The 15227-nt window shown below is 50.0% G+C and overlaps 1 protein-coding gene across 1 annotated transcript in view; it reads left to right on the top strand.

Moving 5' to 3' along the window:
* Positions 1-7028, top strand: part of kif1ca (kinesin family member 1C, a) — a 70315-nt gene extending 63287 nt beyond the window's left edge. Inside the window, exons 24-25 of the mRNA XM_082964612.1 lie at positions 94-309; positions 632-7028. Coding sequence (XP_082820738.1) covers positions 94-309; positions 632-1519 — 1104 coding nt within the window. The 3' untranslated portion in view covers positions 1520-7028. The remainder of the gene's footprint in view (positions 1-93; positions 310-631) is intronic.
* The last annotated feature ends 8199 nt before the right edge of the window (positions 7029-15227 follow it).

The following is a 15227-nucleotide window of genomic DNA, read 5'->3' as shown; positions in this document are numbered from 1 at the left end:
TCTCTCTCTCTCTCTCTCTCTCTCTCTCTCTCTCTCTCTCTCTCTCTCTCTCTCTCTCTCTCCTCTGTTTCTCTCTCTCTCATCTCTTCTCAGGAGGAGGACATGGAAAATGACGACGAGGAAGGGGGCGGTTCCCAATGTGATGGTGACGATGATGACGGACAGCCCAATCCACCCAATGAGAAGAGAGTAGTGAAGCTGATGACAGACGACCCAGCCTTCAGACGAGGGAGGATGAGGTGGCTGAAACAGGAACAGACTCGACTACAGAACCTTCAACAGCAGAATATCACTAAAAGACTCAGACAGGTTAGAATACAGCTCCACCAGGGGGCCCTGTAGTATAGTCCCTGTGACGCAGCTCCACCAGGGGGCCCTGTAGTATAGTCCCTGTGACGCAGCTCCACCAGGGGGCCCTGTAGTATAGTCCCTGTGACGCAGCTCCACCAGGGGGCCCTGTAGTATCGTCCCTGTGACGCAGCTCCACCAGGGGGCCCTGTAGTATCGTCCCTGTGACGCAGCTCCACCAGGGGGCCCTGTAGTATCGTCCCTGTGACGCAGCTCCACAAGGGGGCCCTGTAGTATAGTCCCTATGGCGCAGAATATAAACCATTCTATCTTTCTCCTCCAGAACACCCAGAACTCCCCAACTCCCAACACCCCTCTGGTCCCAGTGCACCCCCCTCCTGTGGTCCATCTCCCCGGGACCGGGCGCTTCATCCCACCGCAGGACTGTAAACTCAAGTTCCCCTTCAAGAGCAACCCTCACCACCGCCTCTCGTGGAGCCCTGCCACCGCCCTGATGATGCTGGGGGAAGGGGGCGTAGAAGGGGAGTGGGAGGAAAGGGCAGAGGGGGGATATGGTAAAGTAACTCCTCCTCTTCCTCTTCCTCCTCCTGCTGCTCCTCTCCTCCCACTCCCTTTCCAGATGGTCCCTAGAGGCCACACCCCTTCCCCACACCGCACCTGGCAACAACCACAACAGCACCGTAGCAACAGTAACCACGGGAACCCACACTTCCCAGTTCCCGGGCAACAGCAGGGGCCGCCTCCGTGGCGATACAGACGGAACTCCCTGGACAGCTCCCCGCAGGGCAACAACAACAATCACCAGGGAAACTACTACCACGGCAACCACAACAACGACGACAACAGCGGAGGAGGTGGTCACCAGGGGCGACCGCGTTACCGTGGAGGAGGAGGGATGGAGGGAAGAGGAAGAGAGAGGGATCAGAGAGGAGGAGGGGGGAGGTTTCAGCAAGGGGGAGGAGACAGAGGAAGAGGAGGGTACCATCACCCTTACTACATCCCTCCTCACCAACACCTCTACCACAGCAGCAGTCTGCCGCGCAACCACAACCCTCCACCAGGGGGCCACATGTCTCCACCAGGGGGCCACATGTCTCCACAGGGAAGAGGAAGTGGTGCAGGGTGGTTTCAGGAAGGGTACAGCACCCCACCTCGCATGAAGAGGCAGTTTAGTGCCCCCGATCTGAAGAGCAAGGAGACTCCCGTTTAACCTCTCACCCTTTGACCCCACACACACACACAGACGACCTTCCTATAAGGACACTGCATTTCCAGCTGGCAGGCTTTCGAACCTGTCGTAACACTACATACTGCTGTTATAACTGATGCTACTACACTACATGACATGGTGTGTAATGTAGCTGTATGAACTGAGGCGTGTGTGTGTGTGTGTGTGTGTGTGTGTGTGTGTGTGTGTGTGTGTGAACGCTTTGCTTAGCACACAACAATGAGTCTGCACTCTCTGTCACACAACAATGAGTCTACACACTCTCTGTCACACAACAATGAGTCTACACTCTCTGTCACACAACAATGAGTCTACACACTCTCTGTCACACAACAATGAGTCTACACTCTCTGTCACACAACAATGAGTCTACACACTCTGTCACACAACAATGAGTCTACACACTCTCTGTCACACAACAATGAGTCTACACTCTCTGTCACACAACAATGAGTCTACACACTCTCTGTCACACAACAATGAGTCTACACACTCTCTGTCACACAACAATGAGTCTACACACTCTGTCACACAACAATGAGTCTACACTCTCTGTCACACAACAATGAGTCTACACTCTCTGTCACACAACAATGAGTCTACACTCTGTGTTCCTACTGTTTAGCTTTCTCATATACAACTGGTCTTTTTTAAAATCGTAGTTCTTGAGGGTCTTTCTGGAGTTCAGCAGTTCTGTTTTAGTTGTTGATACGTTTTCATGCACCAGCAGCAGGGCAGTGCATTATGGGGCCTGGCCCGGTGCATTATGGGGCCTGGCCCGGTGCATTATGGGGCCTGGCCCGGTGCATTATGGGGCCTGGCCCGGTGCATTATGGGGCCTGGCCCGGTGCATTATGGGGCCTGGTACCTCCTTTCCCGTCCAAATTAAATACTGATCATTTATTTGACCGAGACGCGCGCCAACACCCTTCAATCTCAGATAAAGGAGGGAGAGAAACAGCACCCCTCTGTCTCCACTGTGTCCTCTGTCCCCTCTGTCTGTCCCCTCTGTCTGTCTCCACTGTGTCCTCTGTCCCCTCTGTCTGTCCCCTCTGTCTGTCTCCACTGTGTCCTCTGTCCCCTCTGTCTGTCCCCTCTGTCTGTCTCCACTGTGTCCTCTGTGTCCTCTGTCTGTCCCCTCTGTCTGTCTCCACTGTGTCCTCTGTCCCCTCTGTCTGTCCCCTCTGTCTGTCTCCACTGTGTCCTCTGTCCCCTCTGTCTGTCCCCTCTGTCTGTCTCCACTGTGTCCTCTGTGTCCTCTGTCCCCTCTGTCTGTCTCCTCTGTGTCCTCTGTGTCCTCTGTCCCCTCTGTCTGTCTCCTTTGTCTCATCTGCCTCATCTGTGTCCTCTGCGATACTATTTCTGGCCAGACAGCATCAGAGACATATAGTAACATAGAGAGGTGCTGATTGGCTCGAATGCTTTCTCCAGTGAGATAGTTACAGCAGAGAGGAAGTCTCTCCAGAATAAGCCCAGTGCGTTTCTATGGGCATAATATGCAGACCTAAGCATGTCGCCTGCCTTCCTGCCATTAGGATGACTCCCCCCATTGTTCGGGGCAGAGACATGAGCATTAGTCATTATATACAGATCTCTAGTTTCAGCCTCTTGGGAATTGGAAAGTTGGCGGGTGCACAGTGCACTGTTAGGATGATGTCTTCCCTTTAAAGTAAATTATATAATTACTCCTGTTCATTTTTTTCATTGTCTTTTGTTTGGAGTGCTATATGTGAGCAATGAGCATGTGTCTGGTTTCTCTGCCCTGATTGTGTTGGGGGAGAGCATGTGTCTGGTTTCTCTGCCCTGATATTTACATTTATTTACATTTAAGTCATTTAGCAGACGCTCTTATCCAGAGCAACTTACAAATTGGTGCATTCACCTTATGATATCCAGTGGAACAACCACTTTACAATAGTGCATCTAAATCTTTTGGGGGGGGGGGGTTAGAAGGATTACTTTATCCTATCCTAGGTATTCCTTAAAGAGGTGGGGTTTCAGGTCATGTTGAGGGAGAGCATTTGTCTGGTTTCTCTGCCCTGATAGGGTTTGGGGGAGAGCATGTGTCTGGTTTCTCTGCCCTGATAACATTGAGGGAGAGCATTTGTCTGGTTTCTCTGCCCTGGTAGGGTTTGGGGGAGAGCATGTGTCTGGTTTCTCTGCCCTGATAACATTGAGGGAGAGCATTTGTCTGGTTTCTCTGCCCTGGTAGGGTTTGGGGGAGAGCATGTGTCTGGTTTCTCTGCCCTGATAGGGTTTGGGGGAGAGCATGTGTCTGGTTTCTCTGCCCTGATACCGTTGAGGGAGAGCATGTGTCTGGTTTCTCTGCCCTGATAATGTTGGGGGAGAGCATGTGTCTGGTTTCTCTGCCCTGATAATGTTGGGGGAGTGTGCGCACCTGAGCATGCATAGAAGTAGGCCTACCTGGCCTGCTGCGTGCATATGTAGAAAAGCTCATTTGGGATGTCTGATTGTCTTAGCCACCACGTCCACCACTAATCAGCTGAGCCTCTCAGTCACTTCTTCCTCACCTCACACAGTAAGTTATAATCATCAAGCCTCGGTGTGAAAAAGCTAAATATCATGATCTGATGATCCCATATATCCAGTGAAAACAGCTTTCTGTCCCAAGCTCACTGCTGCGGGAAACTAGCCTAGTTGATACCATGCTGCAGGTTCGCTAGCCTTTGGGCTGGACTCAGCTGAGGATCAGGTCAGGAACAATGGAAAGGGAGGCCGACAGCAGAGTAGAGAGATTAATGCGATTTTGAAAATGGAAGAATGAATATTTTTTATCGGGATATTTTTGACCGTTTTTATTTGTTGGCTTTAGGAATATGTATTTTACTGAGTAGATTATGGACGTTTTAGGCCTACTGCTGCATTGACCTATAGGCTATATCTGAGTTATATGGTAGTTATAGGTCTACTGCTGCATTGACCTATAGGCTATCTCTGAGTTATATGGTAGTTTTAGGCCTACTGCTGCATTGACCTATAGGCTATCTCTGAGTTATATGGTAGTTATAGGTCTACTGCTGCATTGACCTATAAGCTATCTCTGAGTTATATGGTAGTTATAGGTCTACTGCTGCATTGACCTATAGGCTATCTCTGAGTTGTATGGTAGTTATAGGTCTATTGCTGCATTGACCTATAGGCTATCTCTGAGTTATATGGTAGTTATAGGTCTACTGCTGCATTGACCTATAGACTATCTCTGAGTTATATGGTAGTTATAGGTCTACTGCTGCATTGACCTATAGGCTATCTCTGAGTTATATGGTAGTTATAGGTCTACTGCTGCATTGACCTATAAGCTATCTCTGAGTTATATGGTAGTTATAGGTCTACTGCTGCATTGACCTATAGGCTATCTCTGAGTTATATGGTAGTTATAGGTCTACTGCTGCATTGACCTATAAGCTATCTCTGAGTTATATGGAAGTTATAGGTCTACTGCTGCATTGACCTATAGACTATCTCTGAGTTATATGGTAGTTATAGGTCTACTGCTGCATTGACCTATAGACTATCTCTGAGTTATATGGTAGTTATAGGTCTACTGCTGCATTGACCTATAAGCTATCTCTGAGTTATATGGTAGTTATAGGCCTACTGCTGCATTGACCTATAGGCTATCTCTGAGTTATATGGTAGTTATAGGTCTACTGCTGCATTGACCTATAGACTATCTCTGAGTTATATGGTAGTTATAGGTCTACTGCTGCATTGACCTATAAGCTATCTCTGAGTTATATGGTAGTTATAGGTCTACTGCTGCATTGACCTATAGACTATCTCTGAGTTATATGGAAGTTATAGGTCTACTGCTGCATTGACCTATAGACTATCTCTGAGTTATATGGTAGTTATAGGTCTACTGCTGCATTGACCTATAGACTATCTCTGAGTTATATGGTAGTTATAGGTCTACTGCTGCATTGACCTATAGACTATCTCTGAGTTATATGGTAGTTATAGGTCTACTGCTGCATTGACCTATAGGCTATCTCTGAGTTATATGGTAGTTATAGGTCTACTGCTGCATTGACCTATAAGCTATCTCTGAGTTATATGGTAGTTATAGGTCTACTGCTGCATTGACCTATAGACTATCTCTGAGTTATATGGTAGTTATAGGTCTACTGCTGCATTGACCTATAAGCTATCTCTGAGTTATATGGTAGTTATAGGTCTACTGCTGCATTGACCTATAGACTATCTCTGAGTTATATGGTAGTTATAGGTCTACTGCTGCATTGACCTATAGACTATCTCTGAGTTATATGGTAGTTATAGGTCTACTGCTGCATTGACCTATAGACTATCTCTGAGTTATATGCTATCATTTCTTTAACCGTCAATGAATCAGTGTATCAATGTGTCCATAAAGGCAGAGGCTTTTGCATTTAGTTTAAACTTTTAGATTTGTATCATTTTAATTCAGATTTGTATGATTAACCATGTGACAATGATTTTGAGAAATGAAAAATGTTATTATTAAAATTAAACTGTTCCACGAAAGAAAGAAAAATGCACATACACCGGCAGAACTGGCACGCAGACCGGCAGAACTGGCACGCAGACCGGCAGAACTGGCACGCAGACCGGCAGAACTGGCACGCAGACCGGCAGAACTGGCACGCAGACCGGCAGAACTGGCACGCAGACCGGCAGAACTCATCTTCCCCAAACCTGAAACTCACGTGCCGCCTATGGACTTTATATGACATTAATTAAGAATATTATTAATGGGCGGTCGAGGGGAAAAGGCCCATCCAACTGATTTTGTTCTTCCACCTGCGCTGTGCACCAGAAGAGATTTCTATGAAGATGGTAGTTAGATTCTTTCTGTATGACGATTTAGATGAGATGTATGTATGAAGAGGACTTATATCACAGAACAGATGGACGTTTCTGACCCCAGGTGCCTTACCAGACGCCAGGACGGTTTAGCATACTAACCTGTTAGCATGTGTTAGCCTGAGTTAGCCATGCTATCATGGTAATGGTTTAACATGCTATACTGCGCTTAAACAGGTTAGCATTTTTGTTAGACTGTGCTAGTCAGGTTAGCATGGGTTAGCCTTACGCTAGCCGGGCTCGTGTGGTTAGCCTAAGGCTTTTGTATTAGCCTGTGAGTTAGACTTAGCCAGCATTTATTAGCCGTGTTGTTATAATGTATCATAGCTGTGTTGAACCCAAAGAGAGCAGAGCAGCAGGAAAGAAGCCTGTGGTGGAGCCCACTGGTGGCTGGGAGGAACCAAAGCACCCTGCCTCAGCTCAGCTGTACAGAGAGACCAGGTCAGGTATATATACACTACACTAGGAAGTAGTTGGATTCAAAGTGTCGCTATAGAAATAGTCTGACTTGCCTTGGAGATTCTACCTCCATATTGACTTTGGGAATATATTCTGGGATATCAGGATCGATAAGAGCTGGCATCGTTGGGAATAATGGCACACACGGAATACCTTTGGGATTATATTGAGTTTTTATTATATTCTGTGTTGCTGTGGTTACTGCCGACTAGGACTTTATAAGGCTACGAATCAGAGGATGAACTGAATTACGGACAGCCTTCAAAGGCACAATCTGGAGAACGATGGAGGAGAGATGGAGAGATGGAGGAGAGATGGAGGAGAGATGGAGGAGAGGAGAGATGGAGGAGAGATGGAGGAGAGGAGAGATGGAGGAGTAGACTGGAGGAGAGATGGAGGAGTAGACTGGAGAAGAGGAGAGATGGAGGAGAGATGGAGGAGTAGACTGGAGAAGAGGAGAGATGGAGGAGAGATGGAGAGATGGAAGGAGTAGACTGGAGAAGAGGAGAGATGGAGGAGTAGACTGGAGAAGAGGAGAGATGGAGGAGAGATGGAGGAGTAGACTGGAGAAGAGGAGAGATGGAGGAGAGATGGAGGAGAGGAGAGATGGAGGAGAGAAGGAGGAGAGATGGAAGGATTAGACTGGAGAAGAGGAGAGATGGAGGAGAGATGGAGGAGAGGAGAGATGGAAGGAGTAGACTGGAGAAGAGGAGAGATGGAGGAGAGATGGAAGGAGTAGACTGGAGAAGAGGAGAGATGGAAGGAGTAGACTGGAGAAGAGGAGAGATGGAGGAGAGATGGAAGGAGTAGACTGGAGAAGAGGAGAGATGGAAGGAGTAGACTGGAGAAGAGGAGAGATGGAAGGAGTAGACTGGAGAAGAGGAGAGATGGAAGGAGGAGAGGAGAGATGGAGGATGGAGAGAAGGAGGAGAGGAGAGATGGAGGATGGGATAGTGTAAAGTAGGAAACAGTAGAAACTATAACCAAGGAGGAAGAGACGGGAAGTGAGGAGGAATGACCCCTCACACCCTCTGCAGGGAGCAGGGGCTTCTGGGAGATGACGAGTGGAGCGTTTCCACACTTTTAACCATTTGATCTTTGATACGAACCAATGGGAAAGCTCCGTTCGGCCTCACGCATGGCTGTGGAGTCACCATGACGATGACAAAAAACACAGGATGTGGAACATAGGAAGTGGTTCTGATTGGCCGGCACTGAGATGCAGACAGGAATGGGAGTGTCTTGGAACCCTCCCCCGCCCCGCCCTCTCTGCTCTCTGACCAATCACAGGACAATCTGAGCATTGCCTTCTGGGCTTTCTGTCTTTCCCTTGTTTTTTGTTTTATTTGCTGTGTCCCTAACCACACCCCTAACCACACCCCTAACCACACCCCTAACCACACCCCTTCTCCAGGTTAATATTCGATTGGCTTCTTCTACATGTAATCTGCCTTGTGATCTCATCAATAATAACCTGCTGCTCTGCTGATTACACACCGTCACCCCCCAACCACCCAACCCCGTCACCCCCCCCAACCCCGTCACCCCCCAACCCCGTCACCACCCCCAACCCCGTCACCCCCCCAACCCCGTCACCCCCCAACACTGTCACCCCCCCAACACCGTCACCCCCCCCAACCCCGTCACCCCCCCCAACCCCGTCACCCCCCAACCACCCAACCCCGTCACCCCCCCCAACCCCGTCACCCCCCAACCCCGTCACCCCCCCCAACCCCGTCACCCCCCCAACCCCGTCACCCCCCCAACCCCGTCACCCCCCAACCCCGTCACCCCCCAACACCGTCACCCCCCCCAACATCGTCACTCCCCAACCCCGTTACCACCACCGAACCCCGTCACCACCCAACCCCGTCACCCCCCAACCCCGTCACCCCCCCCAACACCGTCACCCCCCCAACCCCGTCACCCCCCAACCCCGTCACCACCCCCCACCCCGTCAACCCCCCAACCCCGTCACCCCCCCCAACACCGTCACCCCCCAACCCCGTCACCCCCCCCAACACCGTCACCCCCCCCAACCCCGTCACCCCCCAACCCCGTCACCCCCCAACACCGTCACCCCCCCAACATCGTCACTCCCCAACCCCGTTACCACCACCGAACCCCGTCACCACCCAACCCCGTCACCCCCCCCCCAACCCCGTCACCCCCCCAACCCCGTCACCCCCCAACCCCGTCACCCCCCAACCCCGTCACCCCCCCCAACACCGTCACCCCCCCAACCCCGTCACCCCCCAACACCGTCACCCCCCCCAACACCGTCACCCCCCCCAACACCGTCACCCCCCAACCCCGTCACCCCCCAACCACCCAACCCCGTCACCCCCCCAACCCCGTCACCCCCCAACCCCGTCACCCCCCCCAACCCCGTCACCCCCCCAACCCGTCACCCCCCCAACCCCGTCACCCCCCCAACCCCGTCACCCCCCAACCCCGTCACCCCCCAACACCGTCACCCCCCCCAACATCGTCACTCCCCAACCCCGTTACCACCACCGAAACCCGTCACCACCAAACCCCGTCACCCCCCAACCCCGTCACCCCCCCCAACACCGTCACCCCCCCAACCCCGTCACCCCCCAACCCCGTCACCACCCCCCACCCCGTCAACCCCCCAACCCCGTCACCCCCCCCAACACCGTCACCCCCCAACCCCGTCACCCCCCCCAACACCGTCACCCCCCCAACCCCGTCACCCCCAACCCCGTCACCCCCCAACACCGTCACCCCCCCAACATCGTCACTCCCCAACCCCGTTACCACCACCGAACCCCGTCACCACCCAACCCCGTCACCCCCCCCAACCCCGTCACCCCCCCAACCCCGTCACCCCCCAACCCCGTCACCCCCCAACCCCGTCACCCCCCCCAACACCGTCACCCCCCCAACCCCGTCACCCCCCAACACCGTCACCCCCCAACACCGTCACCCCCCCCAACACCGTCGAAGGAGAGAGAGAGGTATCCTGGAGGGGGAAATCAATCATTTCCAGGCCCAGGGACATGTACTAGTCTGTGGCGACCTAAATGCCAGAACTGGACAAGAACCTGACACCCTCAGCACACAGGGGGACAAACACCTACGTGGTGGTGACTGCATTCCTTCCCCGCTAGACACAACTATGACAACATAACTAACAAAAACGTGTCACAACCTGCAGCAGGTATTCTAGTGGTTAGAGGAGGCAGGTAGCCTAGTGGTTAGAGGAGGCAGGTAGCCTAGTGGTTAGAGGAGGCAGGTAGCCTAGTGTTTAGAGGAGGCGGGTAGCCTAGTGGTTAGAGGAGGCAGGTAGCCTAGTGGTTAGAGGAGGCAGGTAGCCTAGTGGTTAGAGGAGGCGGGTAGCCTAGTGGTTAGAGGAGGCAGGTAGCCTAGTGGTTAGAGGAGGCAGGTAGCCTAGTGGTTAGAGGAGGCGGGTAGTCTAGTGGTTAGAGGAGGCAGGTAGCCTAGTGGTTAGAGGAGGCAGGTAGCCTAGTGGTTAGAGGAGGCAGGTAGCCTAGTGGTTAGAGGAGGCAGGTAGCCTAGTGGTTAGAGGAGGAGGCAGGTAGCCTAGTGGTTAGAGGAGGCGGGTAGCCTAGTGGTTAGAGGAGGCGGGTAGCCTAGTGGTTAGAGGAGGCGGGTAGCCTAGTGGTTAGAGAAGGTGGGTAGCCTAGTGGTTAGAGCAGGCGGGTAGCCTAGTGGTTAGAGGAGGCGGGTAGCCTAGTGGTTAGAGGAGGCGGGTAGCCTAGTGGTTAGAGGAGGCGGGTAGCCTAGTGGTTAGAGGAGGCGGGTAGCCTAGTGGTTAGAGGAGGCAGGTAACCTAGTGGTTAGAGGATGCAGGTAGCCTAGTGGTTAGAGGAGGCAGGTAGCCTAGTGGTTACAGCGTTGGACTAGTAACCAGCAGATAGCCTAGTGGTTAGAGCGTTGGACTAGTAACCAGCAGGTAGCCTAGTGGTTAGAGCGTTGGACTAGTAACCAGCAGGAAGCCTAGTGGTTAGAGCGTTGGACTAGTAACCAGCAGGTAGCCTAGTGGTTAGAGGGTTGGACTAGTAACCAGCAGGTAGCCTAGTGGTTAGAGCGTTGGGCCAGTAACCAGCAGGTAGCCTAGTGGTTAGAGCGTTGGGCCAGTAACCAGCAGGTAGTGTAGTGGTTAGAGGAGGCAGGTAGCCTAGTGGTTAGAACGTTGGACTAGTAACCAGCAGGTAGTCTAGTGGTTAGAGCGTTGAGCTAGTAACTGAAAGTTTGCTGGATCGAATCCCTGAGCTGACAAGGTAAAAATCTGTTGTTCTGAGCGAGGCAGTTAACCCACTGTTCTTATGCCGTCATTGTGAAGAATGTGTTCTTACCTGACTTGCCTAGTTAAATTAAGGTTAAATAAATAAGTATTCATGTTCAACTCAATCAAATTCCTTTTCCTGATCAATGGAAATTAGACCAGCATTCAACCCAATATCCCTAAAGGCAGTTATCGGTAGTTTAAAAGTCAATGGGAAGCCTATCAATGCCCTTCCATTTTCGATGTCATTTAATTTATTGGAAAGCTCCAGCAAAGACAATGGTTGCTCTAGTTCAACCTGAGCTTCTGCAGCCACCTGTGGGAGCCAATCAAGGACCTGCTGTGTCACTGTTATATCCTCTTTATACTCATGCTCACTCGTGGCACCTTTTGACTCACGAGTCCATGTGTTCTGTCTCATGCCTCCATTTTGACTCATTAGCCCATGTGTTCTGTCTCGTGCCTCCATTTTGACTCATTAGCCCATGTGTTCTGTCTAGTGCCTACAGTTTGACTCATTAGCCCATGTGTAATGTCTCGTACCTCCATTTTGACTCATTAGCCCATGAGTTGTGTCTCCATTTTGACTCATTAGTCCATGTGTTCTGTCTCGTGCCTCCATTTTGACTCATTAACCCATGTGTTCTGTCTCGTGCCTCCATTTTGACTCATTAGCCCATGTGTTCTGTCTCGTGCCTCCATTTTGACTCATTAGCCCATGTGTTCTGTCTTCTGACTCCATTTTGACTCATTAGCCCCTGTGTACTGTCTCGTGCCTACATTTTGACTCATTAGCCCATGTGTTCTGTCTCGTGCCTCCATTTTGACTCATTAGCACATGTGTTCTGTCTCGTGCCTCCATTTTGACTCATTAGCCTATGTGTTCTGTCTCGTGCCTACAGTTTTGACTCATTAGCCCATGTGTTCTGTCTCGTGACTCCATTTTTACTCATTAGCCCATGTGTTCTGTCTCGTGCCTCCATTTTGACTCATTAGCCCATGTGTTCTGTCTTCTGACTCCATTTTGACTCATTAGCCCCTGTGTACTGTCTCGTGCCTACATTTTGACTCATTAGCCCATGTGTTCTGTCTCGTGCCTCCATTTTGACTCATTAGCACATGTGTTCTGTCTCGTGCCTCCATTTTGACTCATTAGCCTATGTGTTCTGTCTCGTGCCTACAGTTTGACTCATTAGCCCATGTGTAATGTCTTGTACCTCCATTTTGACTCATTAGCCCATGAGTTCTGTCTCGTGTCTCCATTTTGACTCATTAGCCCATGTGTTCTGTCTCGTGCCTCATTTTGACTCATTAGCCCATGAGTTCTGTCTCGTGTCTCCATTTTGACTCATTAGCCCATGTGTTCTGTCTCGTGCCTCCATTTTGACTCATTAGCCTATGTGTTCTGTCTCGTGCCTACAGTTTGACTCATTAGCCCATGTGTTCTGTCTCGTGCCTCCATTTTTACTCATTAGCCCATGTGTTCTGTCTCGTGCCTCCATTTTGACTCATTAGCCCATGTTTTCTGTCTTGTGCCTCCATTTTGACTCATTAGCCCATGTGTTCTGTCTCGTGCCTCCATTTTGACTCATTAGCCTATGTGTTCTGACTCGTGCCTACAGTTTTGACTCATTAGCACATGTGTAATGTCTCGTACCTCCATTTTGACTCATTAGCCCATGTGTTCTGTCTCGTGCCTCCATTTTGACTCATTAGCCCATTTTTTCTGTCTCGTGCCTCCATTTTGACTCATTAGCCCATGTGTTCTGTCTCGTGCCTCCAATTTGACTCATTAACCCATGTGTTCTGTCTCGTGCCTACATTTTGACTCATTAGCCCATGTGTACTGTCTCGTACCTCCATTTTGACTCATTAGCACATGGGAACTGTCTCGTACCTCCATTTTGACTCATTAGCCCATGTGTTCTGTCTCGTGCCTCCATTTTGACTCATTAGCCTATGTGTTCTGTCTCTTGCCTCCATTTTGACTCATTAGCCCATGTGTTCTGTCTCGTGCCTCGATTTTGACTCATTAACCCATGTGTTCTGTCTCGTGCCTCCATTTTGACTCATTAGCCCATGTGTTCTGTCTCGTGCCTCCATTTTGACTCATTAGCCCATGTGTTCTGTCTTCTGACTCCATTTTGACTCATTAGCCCCTGTGTACTGTCTCGTGCCTACATTTTGACTCATTAGCCCATGTGTTCTGTCTCGTGCCTCCATTTTGACTCATTAGCCCATGTGTTCTGTCTCGTGCCTCCATTTTGACTCATTAGCCTATGTGTTCTGTCTCGTGCCTACAGTTTTGACTCATTAGCCCATGTGTAATGTCTCGTACCTCCATTTTGACTCATTAGCCCATGTGTTCTGTCTCGTGCCTCCATTTTGACTCATTAACCCATGTGTTCTGTCTCGTGCCTACATTTTGACTCATTAGCCCATGTGTTCTGTCTCGTGCCTCCATTTTGACTCATTAAACCATGTGTTCTGTCTCGTGCCTCCATTTTGACACATTAGCCCATGTGTTCTGTCTCGTGCCTCCATTTTGACTCATTAGCCCATGTGTTCTGTCTCGTGCCTCCATTTTGACTCATTAGCCCATGTGTTCTGTCTTCTGACTCCATTTTGACTCATTAGCCCCTGTGTACTGTCTCGTGCCTCCATTTTGACTCATTAGCCCATGTGTTCTGTCTCGTGCCTCCATTTTGACTCATTAGCCCATTTTTTCTGTCTCGTGCCTCCATTTTGACTCATTAGCCCATGTGTTCTGTCTCGTGCCTCCATTTTGACTCATTAACCCATGTGTTCTGTCTCGTGCCTACATTTTGACTCATTAGCCCATGTGTTCTGTCTCGTGCCTCCATTTTGACTCATTAGCCTATGTGTTCTGTCTCGTGCCTCCATTTTGACTCATTAGCCCATGTGTTCTGTCTCGTGCCTCCATTTTGACACATTAGCCCATGTGTTCTGTCTCGTGCCTCCATTTTGACTCATTAGCCTATGTGTTCTGTCTCGTGCCTCCATTTTGACTCATTAGCCCATGTGTTCTGTCTCGTGCCTCCATTTTGACTCATTAACCCATGTGTTCTGTCTCGTGCCTCCATTTTGACTCATTAGCCCATGTGTTCTGTCCCGTGCCTCCATTTTGACTCATTAGCCCATGTGTTCTGTCTTCTGACTCCATTTTGACTCATTAGCCCCTGTGTACTGTCTCGTGCCTACATTTTGACTCATTAGCCCATGTGTTCTGTCTCGTGCCTCCATTTTGACTCATTAGCCCATGTGTTCTGTCTCGTGCCTCCATTTTGACTCATTAGCCTATGTGTTCTGTCTCGTGCCTACAGTTTTGACTCATTAGCCCATGTGTAATGTCTCGTACCTCCATTTTGACTCATTAGCCCATGTGTTCTGTCTCGTGCCTCCATTTTGACTCATTAGCCCATTTTTTCTGTCTCGTGCCTCCATTTTGACTCATTAGCAAATGTGTTCTGTCTCGTGCCTCCATTTTGACTCATTAACCCATGTGTTCTGTCTCGTGCCTCCATTTTGACTCATTAGCCCATGTGTTCTGTCTCGTGACTCCATTTTGAATCATTAGTCCATGTGTTCTGTCTCGTACCTCCATTTTGACTCATTAGCACGTGTTCTGTCTTCTGACTCCATTTTGACTCATTAGCCCCTGTGCACTGTCTCGTGCCTACATTTTGACTCATTAGCCCATGTGTTCTGTCTCGTGCCTCCATTTTGACTCATTAGCCCATGTGTTCTGTCTCGTGCCTCCATTTTGACACATTAGCCTATGTCTTCTGTCTCGTGGCTCCATTTTGACTCATTAGCATATGTGTTCTGTCTCATGCCAACATTTTGACTAATTAGCCCATGTGTTCTGTCTCGTGCCTACATTTTGACTCATTAGCCCATGTGTACTGTCTCGTACCTCCATTTTGACTCATTAGCCCATGTGTACTGTCTCGTGCCTCCATTTTGACTCATTAGCCCATTTTTTCTGTCTCGTGCCTCCATTTTGACTCATTAGCCCATGTTATCTGTCTCGTGCCTCCATTTTGACTCATTAACCCATGTGTTCTGTCT

Source organism: Salmo salar, chromosome 18 (genome assembly GCF_965601325.2).
Source record: "Salmo salar chromosome 18, fSalSal1, whole genome shotgun sequence".
Lineage (NCBI taxonomy): Eukaryota > Metazoa > Chordata > Actinopteri > Salmoniformes > Salmonidae > Salmo > Salmo salar.
The sequence above is the reverse complement of the archived record's forward strand: the minus strand, read 5'-3'. Positions and strand labels throughout refer to the sequence as shown.